A 20,279-nucleotide genomic window follows, 5' to 3' on the forward strand; every position below is an offset into this window, starting at 1 on the left:
TTCTAATTTCTACAAAGTTTTCTTATAGAATTGACCAATGATTTCTTTCATATAATTTTACATAATTTGCTTTTAATTAATATAATTCATTTCAGGTTTGGCAAATGCACAGCTGTAGCGGTAAAGTTTGAATTGTAGGCTAGAAACATGAGAAAGACAACGCTTCTTTTTATTATGACAGGTCTTCGTTGTTAGTCACGTGATTTAAATACCAGGTCTAAATTTGTTACTTCCTTGTTGATATAAATAATGAAAAAAAGGAAATAGGAACGTCGTCTTCTCGTTTATACTAAAATCAAAGTTTGACCAGGTTTTTGTGTGTTAAATGAAGAATCAAATGTAAGTATGCTTATATCTATCATATTTCTGTTACAGACGCTCGCTGTCTGGAACGACATCCGGTGTGTAAGTCGGTAATATCCTCACCGTGACGTTCATTAAAATATGACCACCGGTTCTATTTTTAAGTGCTTTATAAGTGGACTACTGTGTCAAGGTATTTTAGTTTTAGTACACTTGAATAGAGTAGTTTTACTATGCTGTCAACAGGTAGACGGGATGGGAAAACGTATGCAAGAATACTGAGACCAAAAGGGAACAGAAAAACATTTTTAAGTCCTTCTCTAGTCGAGAATGCTTTAACTGAAAGATTAATCAGGGATGTATGTGTCATATATAAATAAAATGAAGTGCGATTTTGAAAAGATGAACTTTTTATGCATTTTAAAGTGACTTTAACCAATGATTCATTTCTTAACAGATGGTTAAACCCAACCCAAACAAGCAAATGTATTTAAATTTACCACTGACTGCTCTTCACCTAAGTGTTTTGTTGCTCATGTTTTCGTTTGTTATAATTCTGTGTTTCGAATCTTCAGCTAGATTACTTCCTCCAATCGTCAGCAAAACTTTCTCGAGATTTAAAACGTTAGATAAATGGCGCATGGAATGGAGATTTAAATACATGTAGAATCGTTTGTCCTTAGATTTACCTCATATTAATGAGTTCAAAGAATAACACCTCGACTTTTTGCCATCGTGAATCGTATGCGCATTGATATGCCATCGATAAATGTTTCAAGTTAATGCACGTGTTTTGTGTGTGTGAACGACAATAGATTACTTTAAATTGGGACATAAACTCTTAAGTGTATTGATTTTCCTTTTTACCTAACTATAAAAACACTGTGTTTTCCCCCTAAAGGATGAAAAAATAACATCCTTGAATTATATTTAGAGATTTATTATACACAAGAATTTTAAACCTAAATCATTTAACGACCAACGGGGTAACCTAGTTGTTAGTTTTCTAACGGAGAACCGAAGGAGACTACAGGTTTGTCTGTCTGTTTCTCTGTATGTCAGCCAGTCTATCCCACTTGGTTTTATTTATTTTTTATGATTTATATTGAGCTGATAGTAGCTGTGTGACACTATCTTAACTTACAGATCAAATTCGCATTTTATTTCGCTTCGATGATTTATGTAGGAATTCCAGTCCTTACCGGTAGAGGACTCTTTATTGCTTGTTTAGAAACATTATGTCTGTAAATTAATGGTACTTTTCTGATGTGGACTTTTTTTCTGTATTTCAATACTAGAGCGACTTTAGAATAAGAAAACTTTTTTCGTACAAAGAGATTATCAACTTTCCAGTCAAATTTAATGTTTGCTGCTTTGTTATGTTTTTTATCCTTTTAGATATCCCCCCTAAAATGATCTCGACATTATATAATACTTCAACAATCAAAGCACGTGTCAAGAGTATCTGCAAATAAAGTAGAAACTGAATGTCTTTTTGTAATCTCTGTAATTTACTGTATATTCTACAGAATACGTTAATGCACGTGTAACATTTTATATCTATGATGATTTTAGTTACTATGTCTATCTTTTTACAGGCCAGAAATCATTTTTTACTTATCTTGATATCCTTTCACACTGACAGAATATTACTTTGGTATCCTTTCAAACTGTGGCAGAATATCACTTTTATTCAATAGATAAATCACAATATTTCACTGTTGAAAATGTAATAAATACTGATTTTAATCTCTCTGACACAAAAAGATATTTTACTTATGTTAAGAGCGGGACATGTATAAAATGTTATTTGTAACTGGGTTATTAAGTTTTAAGCTCTTATGGATCCTCTCTCAGTATAAAGTGTCTCTGTCTTGTTACCTGTTGTATGAATGCCATGTATACAAAAAGGTTTGTTATCGTATTATAAATTTTAACGAACTACTAATAAGAATTTTTCTTTTTTATAAATACAAAAAATACAATAATGGCAGTAAAGAACGTATTCATTTGAGGAATTCAGACAGCAGTAACTTTTTTCACTTCAAAATAAAATTCATTGTGAATCTATGCTACAGTATGTTTAGCCGTCAAGACAGAACTCACTGGGTTGGGATAGTTTGTTTGTTTGTTTATTGTTTAACGTCCCTCTCGAGAATGTTTCACTCATATAGAGACGCCACCACTTGTCGGTGGAGGGCTGCAAATTTATACCTATACTCGGCACTTAGGGCCATTGAGCAGTGAGGGATCTTTTTCGTGCCAGCACCTACTGCGACACGGGGCCTCTGAATGACCAGTCTCCACGTCCCATAGTGGGGGCTGGGATAGTATCGAGCTGAGAAATAAGCAAACGTGTTAGTAATTTTTTAGTTGCATAACGTAGATTGTTTCTTCTTCCACAAATTTGTTTTTTTTTTCTTTTTATACCTTAATGTTTTAAACTTTTAGAAAGAGGTGTCTTGATTCCTCGAAGAATTGATCAAGCTAAGATAACTGTAGTAAAGAAACAAATATATATTTTAAGAGATGCATTATCTAGATTGCTTTACTTTATTCTTACAGAATCATATTAGTATCGTTGGCATCTTTCCCTCACTGAGTTTGAAGTATGCTTATTTTACTTATCATTGTGTCGTATTTTGACTGACTTATTTCATACCAATCAATGCATGGGGGTCACTGGAGGTGTGATCGGTCGACGGGGAAGCTTACTCCTCCTACGGACATGGGGGTCGTAACATAAAGGGTACTTAAGTCTAAGACCATGCTTAAATGAAATGAAATAAATTGAAAAAAAAAACCAGAAAAATTATCAGTGAGTTAGAGGATGATGACTAGAATTTAACAAAGAGTGTCTGTAAATTAAATTAAATGTATCTAAGCAACAAGCCTGAATTCAGACAGGGTTCACTACCATTCGAGAGAGAGAGAGAGAGAGAGAGAGAGAGAGAGAGAGAGAGAGGTTGGAGACATACAAAAATTATCTTCTGAAAACAATTCTTTTCGATCCTTGATTAAATTGTAAATAAGTATATCATAAAACGTCTACAGTCTTTGCTTGCTAAAATGGGCTGATAAATTGGAGGAAAAAGAATTCAAAATGCAAAATGGTTTGTACGTTTTTTTATTAGAGTTTCAATTTCAAGTACATAGACTTTCGGTTATCGTGCCATGTCTGCGAAAATAACAAAGCAAGTGAACATTTGTCAAAGCAAAAGAATAACAACAAAGGTAAACTGAAAACATCGCAGTCTCGAGTGATGATAAACAATAATCATTCATTTACAATGAACCAATGTTGCCATTTGTGACCTTGCAATATTTGTTTTCAAATATTCAGAATAATTTTAAACAGAATTATATTTTTAATACGAAATCTAATCTAACCTTACTAAAACCGATAGTAATGAGGTCAGCTTTAATATATATTTAATAAAAACTTAAATGATTCCTTTATTAGCAATATATATAAATAAAGTAAAAAAACTATAGGATGATTCATACGAAATATTTAGAACTTAAGTTTGACATAGCTAAGTCCTAGCTCAGTTCGTTTTATGTTACGGTATAAGACATAACTATATGTAACGGGATTTGGTTTTACCTTTGGTCTTAGGTACCACTCACGGCACCAATGTAATCGGATTTCGTAACACGGTACTTATGCAATTAGAAAATTACACGATACCAGTGTAACGAAAATGATCGTATGAAAATACCTCCTTTATTCTCAAAATTAACTCCTTAAATGACACACATTTTCTTTATCAATAATAGTACTCCATATTTTATTCCAAGTTCTTACTAACCAATAAACCTATTGTACTTCAATTAGTCACGCAAGTGACTTATCAAACCAAGAATTTTAATAACAAGAGTTTGCAAATTAATAAGTAATTATTATGGCAACAATTATATTTTATTAACAGCACAAAATATTAACATTTATATATTTACAACAAAAACTGATGGACTAACGACCTATCTTACTAATGGGCCTCAATAAAAATAGTGCCTACCTAACAGCTGTAAAATATCCAGAACCCGTCCTACCCAATGCTAAGTCCGAAGAAAAGTGACCCACCCCTGTACGAAAAATCAACGATGCCTAACCTAACCGGTTTACCAAAAATAGAAATAAGGAGACCGGGATCCACCCCCTATTTTCAGAAAGTGAGCTGGCACGAACCTTTGAGGAGGTTCAAAACCAACTTATCTACACGTTAAATACTGGACTTTAAATACACCGCGATCTGAAGGTGTGTCTCTCTTATCCAATAAAAATCTACATTCTATGTATAACCCATACAAGGACGTTTCTCAAATCACTGTATAAAGCTAGAAAGTGTCCGAATGTATAATAAACGATCTTAACCAATCCAAGTTATCATTATTTTCTTACTCAGTAAAATCCAATCCTATCACATATGTATTACTTACTAGGTAGGTCTTCAAAAACATACTTATGACCTTACTTCAGTCAAAAGCTTAGCAAGCTTTATGTTACGAGCCCCTGCTCCCACCTCGGAAACTTCCGGGCGTCCTTATTTTATGCCCTTTTCACAGATTTATTTTCTTTGTAGTTTTTTTTTTTTTTTAGATTAATCACTGTTCGTTACCTACCCCTTTTCCAGTACTTCCATACATCACCATCTATCCTTCGCTATTTTCTATCCTTTTTCCATCAACATTCCAACTTTGCTTCTATAATCATTCCTATTTGTCCTTCATTGTATCAATTCTTCAGACTTTATAATTATTCCTATTTGTCTTTCATTGTATCAATTTTTCAGACTTTATAATTATTCCTATTTGTCCTTCATTGTATCAATTCTTCAGACTCTATAATCATTCCTATTTGTCCTCCATTGTATCAATTCTTCAGACTTTATAATCATTCCTATTTGTCCTCCATTGTATCAATTCTTCAGACTTTATAATCATTCCTATTTGTCCTTCATTGTATCAATTCTTCAGACTTTATAATTATTCCTATTTTTCCTCTATTGTATCAATTCTTCAGATTTTATAATCATTCCTATTTGTCCTCTATGTATCAATTCTTCAGACTTTATAATCATTCCTATTTGTCTTTCATTGTATCAATTTTTCAGACTTTATAATTATTCCTATTTGTCTTCCATTGTATCAGTTCTTCAGACTTTATAATCATTCCTATTTGTCTTTCATTGTATCTGTTTTTCAGACTTTATAATCATTCCTATTTGTCTTTCATTGTATCAGTTCTTCAGAGTTTATAATCATTACTATTTGTCTTTCATTGTATCAGTTCTTCAGACTTTATAATCATTCCTATTTGTCTTTCATTGTATCTGTTTTTCAGACTTTATAATCATTCCTATTTGTCTTTCATTGTATCTGTTTTTCAGACTTTATAATCATTCCTATTTGTCCTCCATTGTATCAATTTGTCAGACTTTATAATCATTCCTATTTGTCTTTCATTGTATCAGTTTTTCAGACTTTATAATCATTCCTATTTGTCCTCCATTGTATCAATTCTTCAGACTTTATAATCATTCCTATTTGTCTTTCATTGTATCAGTTTTTCAGACTTTATAATCATTCCTATTTGTCTTTCATTGTATCTGTTTTTCAGACTTTATAATCATTCCTATTTGTCTTTCATTGTATCAATTCTTCAGACTTTATAATCATTCCTATTTGTCTTTCATTGTATCAATTTTTCAGACTTTATAATCATTCCTATTTGTCCTCCATTGTATCAATTCTTCAGACTTTATAATTATTCCTATTTGTCCTCCATTGTATCAATTTGTCAGACTTTATAATCATTCCTATTTGTCTTTCATTGTATCAGTTTTTCAGACTTTATAATCATTCCTATTTGTCTTTCATTGTATCTGTTTTTCAGACTTTATAATCATTCCTATTTGTCTTTCATTGTATCAATTCTTCAGACTTTATAATCATTCCTATTTGTCCTCCATTGTATCAATTCTTCAGACTTTATAATTATTCCCATTTTTCCTCTATTGTATCAATTCTTCAGACTTTATAATCATTCCTATTTGTCCTTTTGTATCAATTCGTCAGACTTCATAATCATTCCTATTTGTTCTCCATTATCTACCAAAGTCAATTTCCGTTTTTCTCAGATTTCTGTTCTGTTCGTTTTACAATTTAGTTGTAAATATCATTATGCTGTATGTTGCTTTCTAAATTTTATCTCTTTCAAAATGCAGCTTTCCCATGTATTCAAAATACATGTACATGTATATTGAAATGAAAAGTAGTCTTGATATTTTTTTTATAATTCATCTTTATTTTGCATATATAACAATTACAATATCATTTTGCCGGCAAATCTATCTCTTATCCTGCATCCTACGTACAGACACACTCTATATTCTAATTTTTCTGACAGTATGTTAAGTGAGAAAGAGAGCTCTTACATTTTAATCATTTTTGTAAAATACTTGTTTTCCGTCTTTTTTTCGTATATCATTGTAAATCATTCGCCCTTCATTTAACATATCAAACTTTACTTTTCTTTACTCTGTTTTCTTCTTTTTTTTCTATTTTATCATTTGTCCTTTAAAACGTGTGCCTATACAATAAATGTTGTATCTACTAGCCTTTTCCTTCTGCATGTTTGACCAAAAGATGCCTTATTCATTGTAAACGGAGTTCAAACAAAAGACATGATGAATTGTGAATATAACAAATATAAACTTTTAGGTGGATTCGATGTTTAATTTTCTGCAATATTTAGTCAACTCTTTCCAAAATGTTTTGAAATGTTTAATTAGGGGGTTAAAACGATTTTGCCCAAACCCTATGTTTTTGGAGAAGGAGCAATAAAAAAAAAATCCGAATCGATTAATTTAAATATATGAATCAGCATTTTTTTATTGTGTAACTAATGGATCAAGGTTCGGCAGCACTATAGCAAGGCAAACAAAACAGAACTCAAGAATACATACACTGTGACAGATAAGTCATGATAAATAACAGTCAGGCGGGCAGAGTGACCTAGATATCACTGTTAACGAAGTAAGAATTAAGAATGTTATTATTTTAAATATGTGTCTGTATGTCAACTGCCAGATATCTCAAAGTTTTGGGTGAATCTCAAGAAATGCCCTTGATTAATATTTTGGGATGGATTTATTGAAAATGTTAGGCTGTGATTTTGTTTCATTTACCTATAATGATACTAATGATTTGAATTCTATACAATAGGAGTATCTTATTATATACCTTATTTTCGAAATAGAAAAAAAAAATCATAAATAGTGTATAATATTGAAGGTGTGGTTTATAGTTATGATATATAGCGTACTCGCGAATTCTATTTTTTAAATGAAAAGTTTTTTTATATTCGAAATGAATGAAGATTTCTAAAAAATAAAATGTTCAGCGGAGGTCGGTATTCCATTATTACATTTTGCCTATATTTGATCTTGTATTAGTCATACCTCGTTCATGATTAACATCGAAATCAATTTCCTTTCGTCTTTCATGTGTATTAAAACCTCGAATCACACACTTTTTTTTTCGCAGCATAGACTTAATAAGTCAATCCTATTTTCTCATTATCAAAACCTTTTTTTATTGTGCCGATATAAGTATTGAGTATATGTTTCAGAAAAGTGAAAAGTACTGCAAGGATTTAGTTATATGTACAAACACAAGCCACATAGGATAAAAAGGATTTGAATGTGATCTGGTGAATTCTAAGCAGTCTTTACTTGTCAAAAGAAATTTTGTTTTTACGCCATTTTAGTCCTTAATTTTTTTCTTCTTTTTGTAAAACAAATACACTCTCTCGGTTGAATATTATGTTACTGTATGCTAATGCATATTATATTTGCTTGTTGAAATTGAATAAGATAAAATTCATCTTATGTTACAGGAATACTATTCATTGATCACTTCATTTTTTGGTTCTAACGTTGTTCCGTTCCGTGTTATTTAATTGACACCAGTCCTATATCCTTTTTGTGTCGTTCTTGTTATTCACATTTTCCACGAATTGAAAATCATTTCAAGTTAAATTTTACATGAGCACATGGTGTGGAGTTAAGTTTTCCCAAAGATAAAAAAATAAATATTGAATCTGACACTCCGGGCATGTTCAAGTGTGCAAAGTGCATTTTTTGTCACAGTTTACCCTTCTTATCTGAAAAATGCACAAAAGCTTTCAAATATAGTATGAATCGTTCATAAACTTAGGCTTATTCTTCCTTAATAGTCTGGCTAAAAATAGAATTTTACCCAATAGCAATAGACACAAAGCTAACAGCCTATCAAAATATATTATTTGTTATATTTGGTTAATTGGAACATTATTCAGCATTGCTTTTGTGGGAATGATAGTCAAGCAAGGTAATAACTCCTGGTCATAGTTTTTAATAATAATTAATTTCAAAATATATTCTTCATTTCTTCTGATTAATTAGGAAACAGTTATTAAGTAATGTGAAAGATAAATGTAACGAACAGTGATCAATCTCATAATTCCAGTAAACAAAACGAATCAGAAACAGGGCAAACACACGAAACCCAGGCCCCAGGGCCATAAAACTAAGACAAGCTCACTTTCGATCTCAGCCTCACTTTTCCACTATTAATTCCTTTTGTAAAAGTGAGACTGAGATTAAAAGTGAGCTCATCTAAGTTTTATGGCCCCGGAGCCTGGAAATACTTGAGGTGGGATCAGGTGCCCAGAATGAGTAAGTATCAGTCACACCTGCCGTGAGCCCTTTGTATTGATCAGGTAGACGGAGTATTCAGTAGTTAATTTTTGTATAAAAACAATCACCTTACAAACTGTATGAAACACGTCACACAAAGTACGCCCCAATGATAGGCTGTAATTACAAACAAGGTTATTATAACGACCGTAGAATTTGGTAAAGCTGAATTTGAACGGGATTGTAAAATTCTTGTAACATCAAGTTTTTTCAGTAGCTTTCAGTAGTGTTTGAAGATTGATCGTATTCAGATCATTCTTGCGTATAGAATATGTTGAGAAACGTAAGCGCCAAATGCAAGTGGTGTTTGAATATTGCTACATAAATAAGGGAGATTGAAAAACTGAAGTAATCCTGTTTGTCATATAGTTTAGGTATTATTTGGCCATGATCGTCTTTAGTCATTAAAACATCCAAGCATAAAACAGATTCTGTAGGTCTTTTATTTGGAGTTCACCGGTATACATCGAGTCGACATATGAATGGAAGTAACTTTTGTTCATTGATAAAACGTCGTTGATATACTAGTACATTGTATCTGAATGTCGAGTTGAAGGCCAAGACAAGAGTTTTCTTCTTCTCGTGAAGAAGTTTTTTAATAAATCGTGCTTCATATGTATATAAAGACAGATCGACTTATAAAGGAGCACAATTATGGCAATAGCAATTGCAACAGTTTGTTGGAAGACCTGTGTCCAAATACTACATAGATATTGTCAATGAGGAACCCCAGCATCTTTTAAAGTTACATAATGAGTCAAAATCAAAATCATGTGTATCTTTTAAGATATCTGTATCATAAAGCGAAAGATTAATGAAAATTATGAGAATAGCGAAGATATGACATCTAACTGTAAAAAGGACTGCAGGAAAAAGACTGCACAATATAAGGTTGTATCTACCATTTCGTTGTTATCTTGCATGTCAGGGTCAATCCACTTTTATTTTTAGCGTAAACTTGTAAACAACATTCAATCGGAGCATACAGAGGTGAGAAATATGTTCAAATAATCTTTTTTGAAGATTGTTTCAAAATTCTTGGTCTACCAACATTCATTTTTTGGTACTTGAGACCATGGTAACTTCCTCAGCTTTTCTGCGCACGCGTACAGTAAGGAGGAAAAAGTAAAACAATATTTTCATGTTGGGCCATACAGAAATTTTTTTTTAGGTTCCCAAACTTGTAATTTTCTAAAACCTAATACTTTCAAGAATTGAACAAAATTTGCACTGGTCATGCAGAAATTTTGTCAATTTTCCCGTTTGTGCGTCACAGTGCCGCTTTAAATATCAACATCAGAGTGCTTGTATATGTATGTAGAATCACAAATACGACTATTGTTCGAATCTACGTTTTTGGTATACATAAGTTGCTGAGTACTCTATATCTGTATTTCAAGATTTGTAAGTGCAATATCACTGCAACACCCCCGAATCCTCTTCTACCAGTTCCTTCGGCAATGCTTAACCATGATTTTTCAAAACATTTCGTCACCTTTAAAAAAAACACAGAAAAAAAACTTTATGAGGAAAGTGCTTTTTTTTAGATAACTAATTCTTTTGAGACTTTTCTACCTTCCAAAGGATATTAAAAGTATGCTTTAATAGAAACTGCAAAATAATGTATACATGTACTTGTATATTGATATACTAGTAAACTTTCCGAATCTATGTATATATTTCCAGTAACGGATATAAACGAGATAGACGTCTCAGTACGCCCCCTCTTTTGTCATCAGTTAATTAGTGTAGCAGTATTTAATGTTTAGACATACCTTGTTTGTCGAAATATAAACTTTTATCATTAAGAATGATTTAGGGGGGGATGTTGTAGCCACATCTACATGTATATATCTTTCGCTTCTCAAGTGATGTTCAAAATTTACAATTTAGCTTCCAAAAGAAAGAATTAGGGTGCTGTATCTACTGTTTCAGCACCCCGATCCCAGCAAAGAAAGGACTCTGCCTTTGGCATTCATTACGTCCCCTTAACGAGGTTCGCTCCTGCGCTTTTGAGCAGATTTTTGTCTTAACCTATATTTCAAAAATTCTGCATAATGTTTTAGTTCTTACAATAAATTTGGATTCTACAATACTAATCAAACTATGTTCAGTTAAAACTTCATGATTAAATTCCATACCAAAAACTTTACGTGAGGAACTATATTTTGTGGCGGAAGGTTTTTTCGAAGAATATGATAATTTTTTCTCTTTCGACGTATTTAAAGTATATTAAGTTTGGATTCTTATTTTCCCATGCAGCCTGCACACAGAGTTATTCTGTGCCGTGAACTGTTTTATGCTGGTCCTAAATTATATATTAGATAAACTATCATGAATTCTATCATCATATTTGATAAATATAGCAAATATATTGTGAAAATCCAAAAAAAATTAGCTCTAATTTAAGCTTAAAATTAGCACTATTTTTGTAATATCTAAAATTTAACATCACAGACCCCCACTTTTAATTTTCTTTTCTGAATATATAAGATACTTTTAACCATTCTTCTTAAATTCAGTGAAGTGTCATTACTTTCAGATGATTTTATTGCTTGTTAAATTTTTAATGCCAGAAAAATGATATTCTTTGAGTGCAAAAAGGTCAAATAATTGAACATGTGAAGTAATTTTAAAATTTTTTGTTGTCACAAATTTTAATGTGTCTATTTAAGATGAAAGAAGACTGTGTTTGTTCCCATAATTTATTTGAATAGAAAATATTGGAGGAAAAACTTTAAAAATTCATTTATGTGTAAGACGTATTTACAGTGCAAAAAGGTCAAACTAAATGCTCTGTAGCGCCAAAAGAAGCACATTAACCCCCATTTTGTTTTGATTTTTAATTAAGCTATGTGTGTAGATTCTAAAAATATACTTGATAAAAAATTCCCATTACTTTTGATGGCAGGATCCAACCTCCTTAATCTACCTCTTGTTTTTATTGGAAAAACTACTACAATGTTCACTCCCTAATAACGCCATTTCACTTACCAAGTAGGAAAGGAGAAGATGAATTGCTATAGTGTCACACTTTATCATATTCTCATCATTTTATTTACTATTACTGGTGCTGGTTTTTATTGATTACTCATACTAATGTTAAAACATAATCACATGCTGTACGTCATTCAATGTGATGTCACATGTACAATTAATTTGTATTAGGTCATTGTCAGGACGATTTATTTATACACGTTAATGGAGGGTAGAGTTGTATAAAAAAATTTTTTTGAATGTGGAATTTAGAAAAATTAAAGATAAAAAAAAATTTCTTCAAGTTGATTTATTTCAAAGAAGACATACAATTATGCTTGATGTTCTATAATGAAAATTGTGTGTAAATTTGCTTTTTGCAAGGACACAAATGTTGGTCAAATTGAAATGACTAAATTTCAAGTTTTCATCTAAATCTTTGGGTTGTTTTTACCGTCACATATTTCGTGAACATTTCAGAAGTTACCCATTTTCAAACTTCAGGTTTCAACCACATGTAACCCAGGCTTCAAGTGTATTGAAATACGTTATTAAAAGCAAATGGCAATTCAATCTTTTAGCATAATACAATCCTCTTTTAAAACCTGCTTTCACTTAATTTATGCATCAATATGTCCCTCAAATCAAAAGGTAAATTCAAAAACCATTTTAATCATATGTCTCTTGTATGTAAGTATGTTTCAAACCAATCATCCAATGTGGCCCTGTTAAGAATGTAACAGAATGGAAACGTTTTCTTTCCTTTTTTCTGTAACTAGTAAACATATATCATTCAAAAGAATTGTACTAAATTCTGTATATATCTATTCGACTTGTACGGAAGAAAAAGTCATAGCTATGATGGTAGGTGTTTCATATAAGTGTAGTAACTTCACTTCAGCTGTTCTAGTCAATAACCAGTCTCAAAAGAATGAGAGTGTAAGAAAAACAAAAATCAAGCACATACAAGGACGTAAATATCTTATTTTATTTCCGTGTGGAAGGAAGCTATATATATTAAACAAGTCTGCTCTCAAAATGAGATAAGACGTCAACGATTTAAAATCATCTATGATTGGTCATCTTATATTAATAATCTTCTATTCCAGAATCAGATAATTTACACTTTTTTCAAGGCAACAAATTCTTCATAAGGTAAGCTCTAGGTTTTGAAAATTTCACCCCAAATTTCAATACTGTGTACAGAACATTATTTAGAAGGAACTGTTTAAAACCTATGTTGTTAAGCATCAAAATCATATTACATGGAAAAGTTGTGCAGTCTTCTTCATATTCTGTTGACATATTTCACTCGTTTTATTGAAACAATGAACTTCTTTTAAACTAATAAATCAACATATTTTAAAATTAATGTTTATATTGCAGGTACTGATGTGAATGGCCAGCTAACATGCCTCACGTGTGCCTTTTGTACTCTGCAGAAGATGGTCAGAGTTGGCAAAGCTATTTCACAAATTTATTAAATAAGTCCAAATTGACACATATATCGTACAATTTGAAGGAAAGTGCTTCAGACTTAGAAAGGACGTTTACAGAATGTCACGTGGTTGTGTTAATATTAACCAGTAGTTTAGTGGACTTTCTTAAAGAGTCTAGCCATCCTATTCATGATAAACTCAATGAGCACCAAAGAGTAGCTGTGATATCATGGCCTTCTTTAAAAGAAGATCTTACCCAACTTAAAAGCGTTTTTTCTAACGCCTCTCACTGGAGAGAACTTATAAGTGAAGGGAGTGCTGAGCAATGTAAACAGATTGTTGCGGACCTGGCAGGAATGGTGGACGAACAGGAGGGAAATAAAAAGAAAAAGAAGAGACGAAGAAGAACCACCATCAAGGTTTTACCGGACAGGGTACATAAGGTACGTTCCTAAACTTACTGTAATACAATATTTCTTCCTTGTAAAAGGAAAAGTAATTTCCTCCTAATCATTATTGGCTTATACCTAGGAGCTAAAATAACTGTTAAGGGCAGCTTTGGACCATTCATATACATTGATATTTATAATATATACACTCATCTTACTTTTGTGTTCCGGATACATCATTGTGTCAGACCTGAACTTAAAACAGGCAGAAACCTATCTTCTATAAATATGTATACATATACTTATTTAGCGAAGATAGGTTTCTGCCTGTTTAAGTGCAGTTCTGACACAATGAGGTATTCGGTATACAAAAGTAAGATCTGTGTATATATATGAATACATATACATAGTATTAACAGTGATATTTAACGAGACCGTAAATACAACCAAATTTAAAAAAAACCCAGATCTATGTGAGAATAATACAGAATACTGACACTGGCTCCTAGCATCTGTGTTAATTTGAAAATAATCCTGAAATTAATGTCATCTCATTCTCAATGAAGGATCCTCGGTGTCTAGTTTGATTCATCGCAATCAGTCTAAAATATCGTATGCCCTATGGAATAGCCAAAACTATTTATTTATTCATTATTTAATCATCCATTAATTAATTCGATTGATTGATTGATTAAATGATTGATCTATTAAATTTCTTGCTTAAAAGATCCATCTGCAGTACCTCTTACAATTGAAACAAGACAATTCCATAGACTTTTACTTGATCACTAGAAGAATGAAACATTCATTGTAAAAAAAAAAATAAATATTTGTAGAGCAAAATACAAACATCCCTTTAAATCGTCAAAAAGGATTGAATTTCCTCAGTTACTGTCCATAAAAAATTTGGGTAAAACTTTTTCAGTGCAATGAGAAAATCGCCATTATCTTTCAAGAGGTACCATCAGGAACGGTCCAGATTAAATTGGAGGGAGGAGAATTTGTTGACTGCAAACGTCAGAACGATTACACATATACTTTTAAAGCGCCACGTACGTACTTTATACATGTATTGGAAAAGATCGTAACATTGACACACACTGTACATATAATTTCAAGAATGAAGCATATTTTGTTTTGTTTTTTAGTGCATGAATTCGGTGTAACGAAGTTAACCGTGTATGTCGATGCCAAAGTTGCGCACCAGTGTCCATTCACCTATCAAACACCCTCACTAGAGGCTTTCCGATCTATTAGTTTCCTGGCTCAGGCATTGGGGCTAACCAAAGATAACATGGAAGAACTGGACAGAAAACTGGTGGAGATTTATGAATCCAGTATTCCTGCGGATCTCTCCCTCCACCAAGCTGCCAGCTCTCATATGCTCTCCAATAGAGGTCTCCTAATATATTTAATTTGTCTGCCTTATTTTATGTTCCTTTCTTGTCACTTAAGCCTTGACGAAAATATGTTATTCTTAGAAAGGGATGTAAAAAAAAAAATAAATATTGACCCTCAAGATTCAATCGATTTTATCTAAAACAAAATGTACACTTATAGTGAAATCACCGCTCAGCAAAATTGAATTCAAAACTTGCTTTTGAAATAATTTTGAAAATTTATTTGTTTCAGGGAAAAATTGTAATGATGATCTATGTTAAAAAATTTTTTTTTGACATTGGTTTTTTACTCAAAATTTTCGTCTTTAGATATATGGAACAGTATTTTTTTTTAAAGATAACTTCTTTGATTGATGTAAAATTGTAAATACTAATGATATAGTTTTTTCTTCTTTCTTACTTTATAACAGTGGGGCGGAGTGATTTTGGAATCCCTACCCTTCTGCATTTCGCTGCTCAGTATGGATTGACGGAACTTTGCTGTGCTGTTCTCGATACACCGGGATCTCTGGCTGCTTTCCATATAGAGAATAAGGACGGGTTAGATCCAGCTCAAATTGCCGATAAAGAGGGATTCCATGAACTCGCAAATTTTATTAGAATGTTTGTTGTAAGTATTTTTTTTTCAATTGATTAAGTACTCATAAACTCTTTTGGCTTTCTTCAATAATCAATAAACAATGAAAGCAATATCAAAATAGAATAGCTAGTTCTAAGTTATAAATTGCCCGCAGATTCGTGTTTTGAAGAAAAGACCAAAAAAAAAAAAAAAAACATACAATGTATTTATTTATATTTAAAAAACTTATCCCAGTGGACACCACAGAGTCTGATACATCTGTTTCATATTTGGATAATTTACCAGAAACAGACGTTAATGGTAACCGGACAACAAAACTTTATGATAAACGTGATGACTTCAACGTTTCTATCGTCAACTTTCCATTTTTCTGTAGCAATATACCCTTATCACCTGCATATGGGGTTTATGCCTCCCAGTTGATTCGATACACAAAAGCATGCTCTGCGTACGATCAATTTTAAACGAGGGAAGCTATTGACAAACAAGTTGATGAAACAAGGATATCAATAATCTCGTTTGATGTCATTATTTCGTTCTTTGGTTGATACAATGACCTTATCAGCAAATACAATCTATCATTAGGTCAAATGCTGATTGATTTTTTTCATACTAATTATTAGGCCATTATTTACACACTGAAATTTCTACGGATTTTTTCCGTTTACCCGAACATGACAAGGAACAAGGTGTAACCGGTTGGTAGGGGATGCTTACTCCTCCATGGCACCTGATCCCGCCTCTGGTGTTTTTTTTTTTTTTTTTTTTTTTTTTTTTTTGAGGTCCGTGTTTGCTCTGCTCCCGATTTGTATATTTTAAATGGACCTAAGCTTGAATACTGTTCGTTATCTCGATATTGTATTTAGAACAAGCAAACGGTTTAACCATTACGTAATAACTTAACACAATCACTTCACAAATCATGTCAATTCTGAAGTCAGGGAAATTTACCCATTCCCTTTTAAATTATTATAGTAACTTTTGCTTATAGTTCTTTTTAATTATTTATATCTTTTGTAATAAATATAAAATCCATCAAAAAGTTGCTTTATTTACGTACTTTATTTTTTCCATTCGTTTTGAGTATAAAACATTGAATTATTCAGAATTCATTCGAAGGACCTCTTTCTACCTGTCAGGTAACACTAAAATTCTAGAATTTTTACCATATCTGACTGATTTTATGAGCTTTTGTCTTTAATCGATGAGCAGATATTCCTTATTTTTCTATCCCTTCTTTTCAATCATCTTAATACACCATTATGTATGAAATATGTTATAGTTTTGTAACTTTTTCCTACGAATTCTAAAAGCGTTCTGCTCCAAATTCCTTGTTTATATCAGATATTAATATTAAACATGTTTCACTTACATGCGGAGACTTATTTTATGTTATAAACATTGGAAATACATATTTATGTATCTTTTAGACTAGGAATGTTTCAATAACTAAAACAAATTATTCACTACTTAATGTTTCCCATTACATTTTTCAAGACAATGTGGACAGGAAAAAAACTACACAGAACCTTTAGCAAAATTGAAATCACAAGAATTTTCACATTCAGGCTAATCAAAACATGACTTCTCCGTCTTTTTTTCCCACAATCATCCCATATGACGTAACAGGGACTCTTGATTTTAGAGATAAATGCTTCAATAAAAAATGTAACTAGGAAATAGACAGAGCTGATGATTAATTATCCAGGAAATATTCTGTTACAATCCAGTCTGATTCTTCGCTCAAGTTTTTGAAGTTAATATATAGAGGATGCATGCTGGATTGAAAATGAAACTTGGTCTCTCTACAATCTGTCCGAATTCTCAATGTGTCTTTTTATTAGCCAAACCTCCTTTGAATTCCTCTGAAGCTGATTTTTGTGATCGGCTTTATTCGATCACAGTTATTTCCGCCTCCAGTTGAAAGGCGAATAATGAAACCTTAGTCGAAAAATGACACACACAATCTCCAGCCGAAGAAAAATGTTAGTGTGTTTGGGGTTTTTTTGGTTGAAAAACCTCTAGGGGTTAATTTTCTACATGTGCAACTTATAAGAAATTGACCCCTAGAAAAATGACCCCAATCCCAGCAGAGTGATACAGCGTTTAAAGGACGTGATTGATGCCAATGTTTTGGTCTCAACGTTTAATTCGTTCACGTTTTTTCTGACTAACACTAGACGTCACGCAATTAAAATGTAATATAACAGCATAACAAGTGTTTCCATATATTACACCTTTTGTGTTCTCAGTCAACAATAAAAATCGCACAAAAATACGTCACAGTGGCTGTTCGTTAAAACTGTTATTATATCGTCCAGAACATATGTTGGGACGACATATTGTTATCGCTAGACCTATTAATTTTTCCCGAGCATTATATCTCGGAGATGACATGGACGATCTTTATGAAACTTTTCAGAAACGACGATCAGCGACTCTAAATGTGCATTAAATATACTGAAAGGAAAAAGGAAACGCAGGGTAACATAATATGCGAAATATTTTGACTTAGTGGCCGTTGTAAGCCTATCTATTCAGCATGTTCACCTTCAGGAAAATGTTATCAGAATTTGTCAAGACATTCTGGTAAAAATTCACATTATCAAAACAACTGGCTTCCGTTAAATTCTTATCTTTTTTTTTCCAATTGAAAATCTGTTGGACTAACTGGACGCTAGGGTTTGAAGGCGTCGGTAACCCCAACTAATCTCGACCAACAAGGGACTGTCCTGTCGAAAGGGTTGAATAAATATCCCTATGAGAAAGAAAAATGCTCTGAACTTCTTGCACAGGAGAATCAAGGTGTTATAGAACGTGCAAGGGAGAATTTTTATTTTCATTTTTTAGGGGGTACCGTCATATGAATTTCAATAACTTATGAATTATCAGTCAAAATCAAATGAGATTTTGGTAGCTTGTTTATTAAAGATAAGTTTAAACGATAGATAACAATATTGGAAAATATCTTCGGAAAAATAGCATTAATTCACTTCAGAAGTTTACCCTGCGTTTCTTTTTCCTTTCAGTATATTTATATTTTTTTTTAAAATGACCACCGTTGCCGTGTAAACAAATTAAAATTATTAATTTTGTCCAAAAATGCTTTCACAGATTGCTTGAACAATCTTTATGAAACTTCACAAAAATAGTTATCACATCACTATTTGTGCCATTTACATTTAAAATTTTAAAAATAGCGTCTACTGCAATGGAAACGGTTGGACAAACTTTTTCATGCAACGAACGAGTTAACTAACAATTCGAGTTTTTTTCTTCCGGGAGGTAGAGAAAAATACCATCGCGTCATCATTGTGATTGTACGCCGTTCGGGACGCGCAATAGTAAACACCCCAGTCTTAATCTTTCTTTATCATCTGCTTCATATTTGGATATTTTACTGATTATAGACGGTGATTGCCAACTAACAACTAAACTATATAACAAACGATATGACTTCCGAATCGGCTTTCCCATCACCAAAAAATGATAGTAATATTCCACTGTCGCCTTCATATGGTGGTTGTCTCCCAACCTATTCGGAATGATAGAGCTTTCTCTGAGTACGATCATTTATAAACAAAGGAAGGATAGTGATAATCTGATGTTAAATGGCTTTCAACAGTCTCACTCAAAGCATTTCAAGAATTCCTGGGCCATTATAATGACCTTGTAAGCAAATACATTTTGTAATTTTAGAATCTTGATAACTTGATAATAATTTTACAAAAAATCATGAAGGACATAACTTTTTTAAATACAGAATATATGGAAATAATACGGTGCCGTTGAAGCCCAGAAAAAATATATAATAGTTCGAGCGAATTAGATGATTTTTGTTCTGTCAAAAAAGATATTTCTAACAATTTTGCTCTTTGTTCGGACAAACAAGATATGTGTGTGGACAAATAAGTTGAATATACTCGTAGGTTAGAAGAATTATTCTGCTCTGCTTTATAACAAAAATGATAAATCTTTTCCACATAGTGTAGACTGAATTCGATTAATGTTGTCAATTTATCTTTATCATATATCATCGCTGTATCCTCAATTTACCTCAGGTATTTTGACCGACGGCCTCTTTATGTATAAATCTTTATCTTTTTTACTAAAATGAAAAATATCCCTAATAAAATTTACAAGGGTCATTATTCTGCGGGGGTCTTTTTTTCTTTACGTAGATTTTGCAGATTTGAAGGGTGATGCCACTTTTTCTACGGGCAAAATGGTAATTTATCCATAGATACAACCATTGATAGCAAAAAATGGCTAAAATTCACAATAAATTTCTTCCGTCAACCTTCCTTATTTATACAGTAATACACCATTATCACTTGCAGATAGTGTTTATGTCCACATGGTGTGTGTTTCGAATACGATCAATTTCTTAATTGAGACAGGCTACTGAGAAATAAGTTGATGTTACAGGGATACAAATAATTCCCTTT

At 32.1% G+C, this 20,279-nt stretch overlaps 1 protein-coding gene across 5 annotated transcripts in view; it reads left to right on the forward strand.

Moving 5' to 3' along the window:
- The first annotated feature begins 287 nt into the window (after nucleotides 1-287).
- The window catches only part of LOC133189606 (phosphoinositide 3-kinase adapter protein 1-like), a 31,099-nt gene continuing 11,107 nt past the window's right edge, over nucleotides 288-20,279 (forward strand). For 3 of the 5 annotated variants that reach the window (XM_061324992.1, XM_061324993.1, XM_061324991.1), the window contains exons 1-6: nucleotides 289-339; nucleotides 13,133-13,178; nucleotides 13,410-13,905; nucleotides 14,777-14,903; nucleotides 15,000-15,248; nucleotides 15,662-15,861. In XM_061324992.1, the coding sequence (XP_061180976.1) occupies nucleotides 13,435-13,905; nucleotides 14,777-14,903; nucleotides 15,000-15,248; nucleotides 15,662-15,861 (1,047 nt within the window). In that variant the 5' untranslated portion in view covers nucleotides 289-339; nucleotides 13,133-13,178; nucleotides 13,410-13,434. Of the gene's footprint in view, nucleotides 340-13,132; nucleotides 13,179-13,409; nucleotides 13,906-14,776; nucleotides 14,904-14,999; nucleotides 15,249-15,661; nucleotides 15,862-20,279 lie in introns of all 5 variants that reach the window. The other 2 variants (XM_061324990.1, XM_061324994.1) reach the window with 2 other exon arrangements.

This window comes from Saccostrea echinata, unplaced genomic scaffold, assembly GCF_033153115.1.
Source record: "Saccostrea echinata isolate AGI-Se365-2 ecotype Australia unplaced genomic scaffold, CSIRO_AGI_Sech_v1 ptg000019l, whole genome shotgun sequence".
NCBI classification, from domain to species: domain Eukaryota; kingdom Metazoa; phylum Mollusca; class Bivalvia; order Ostreida; family Ostreidae; genus Saccostrea; species Saccostrea echinata.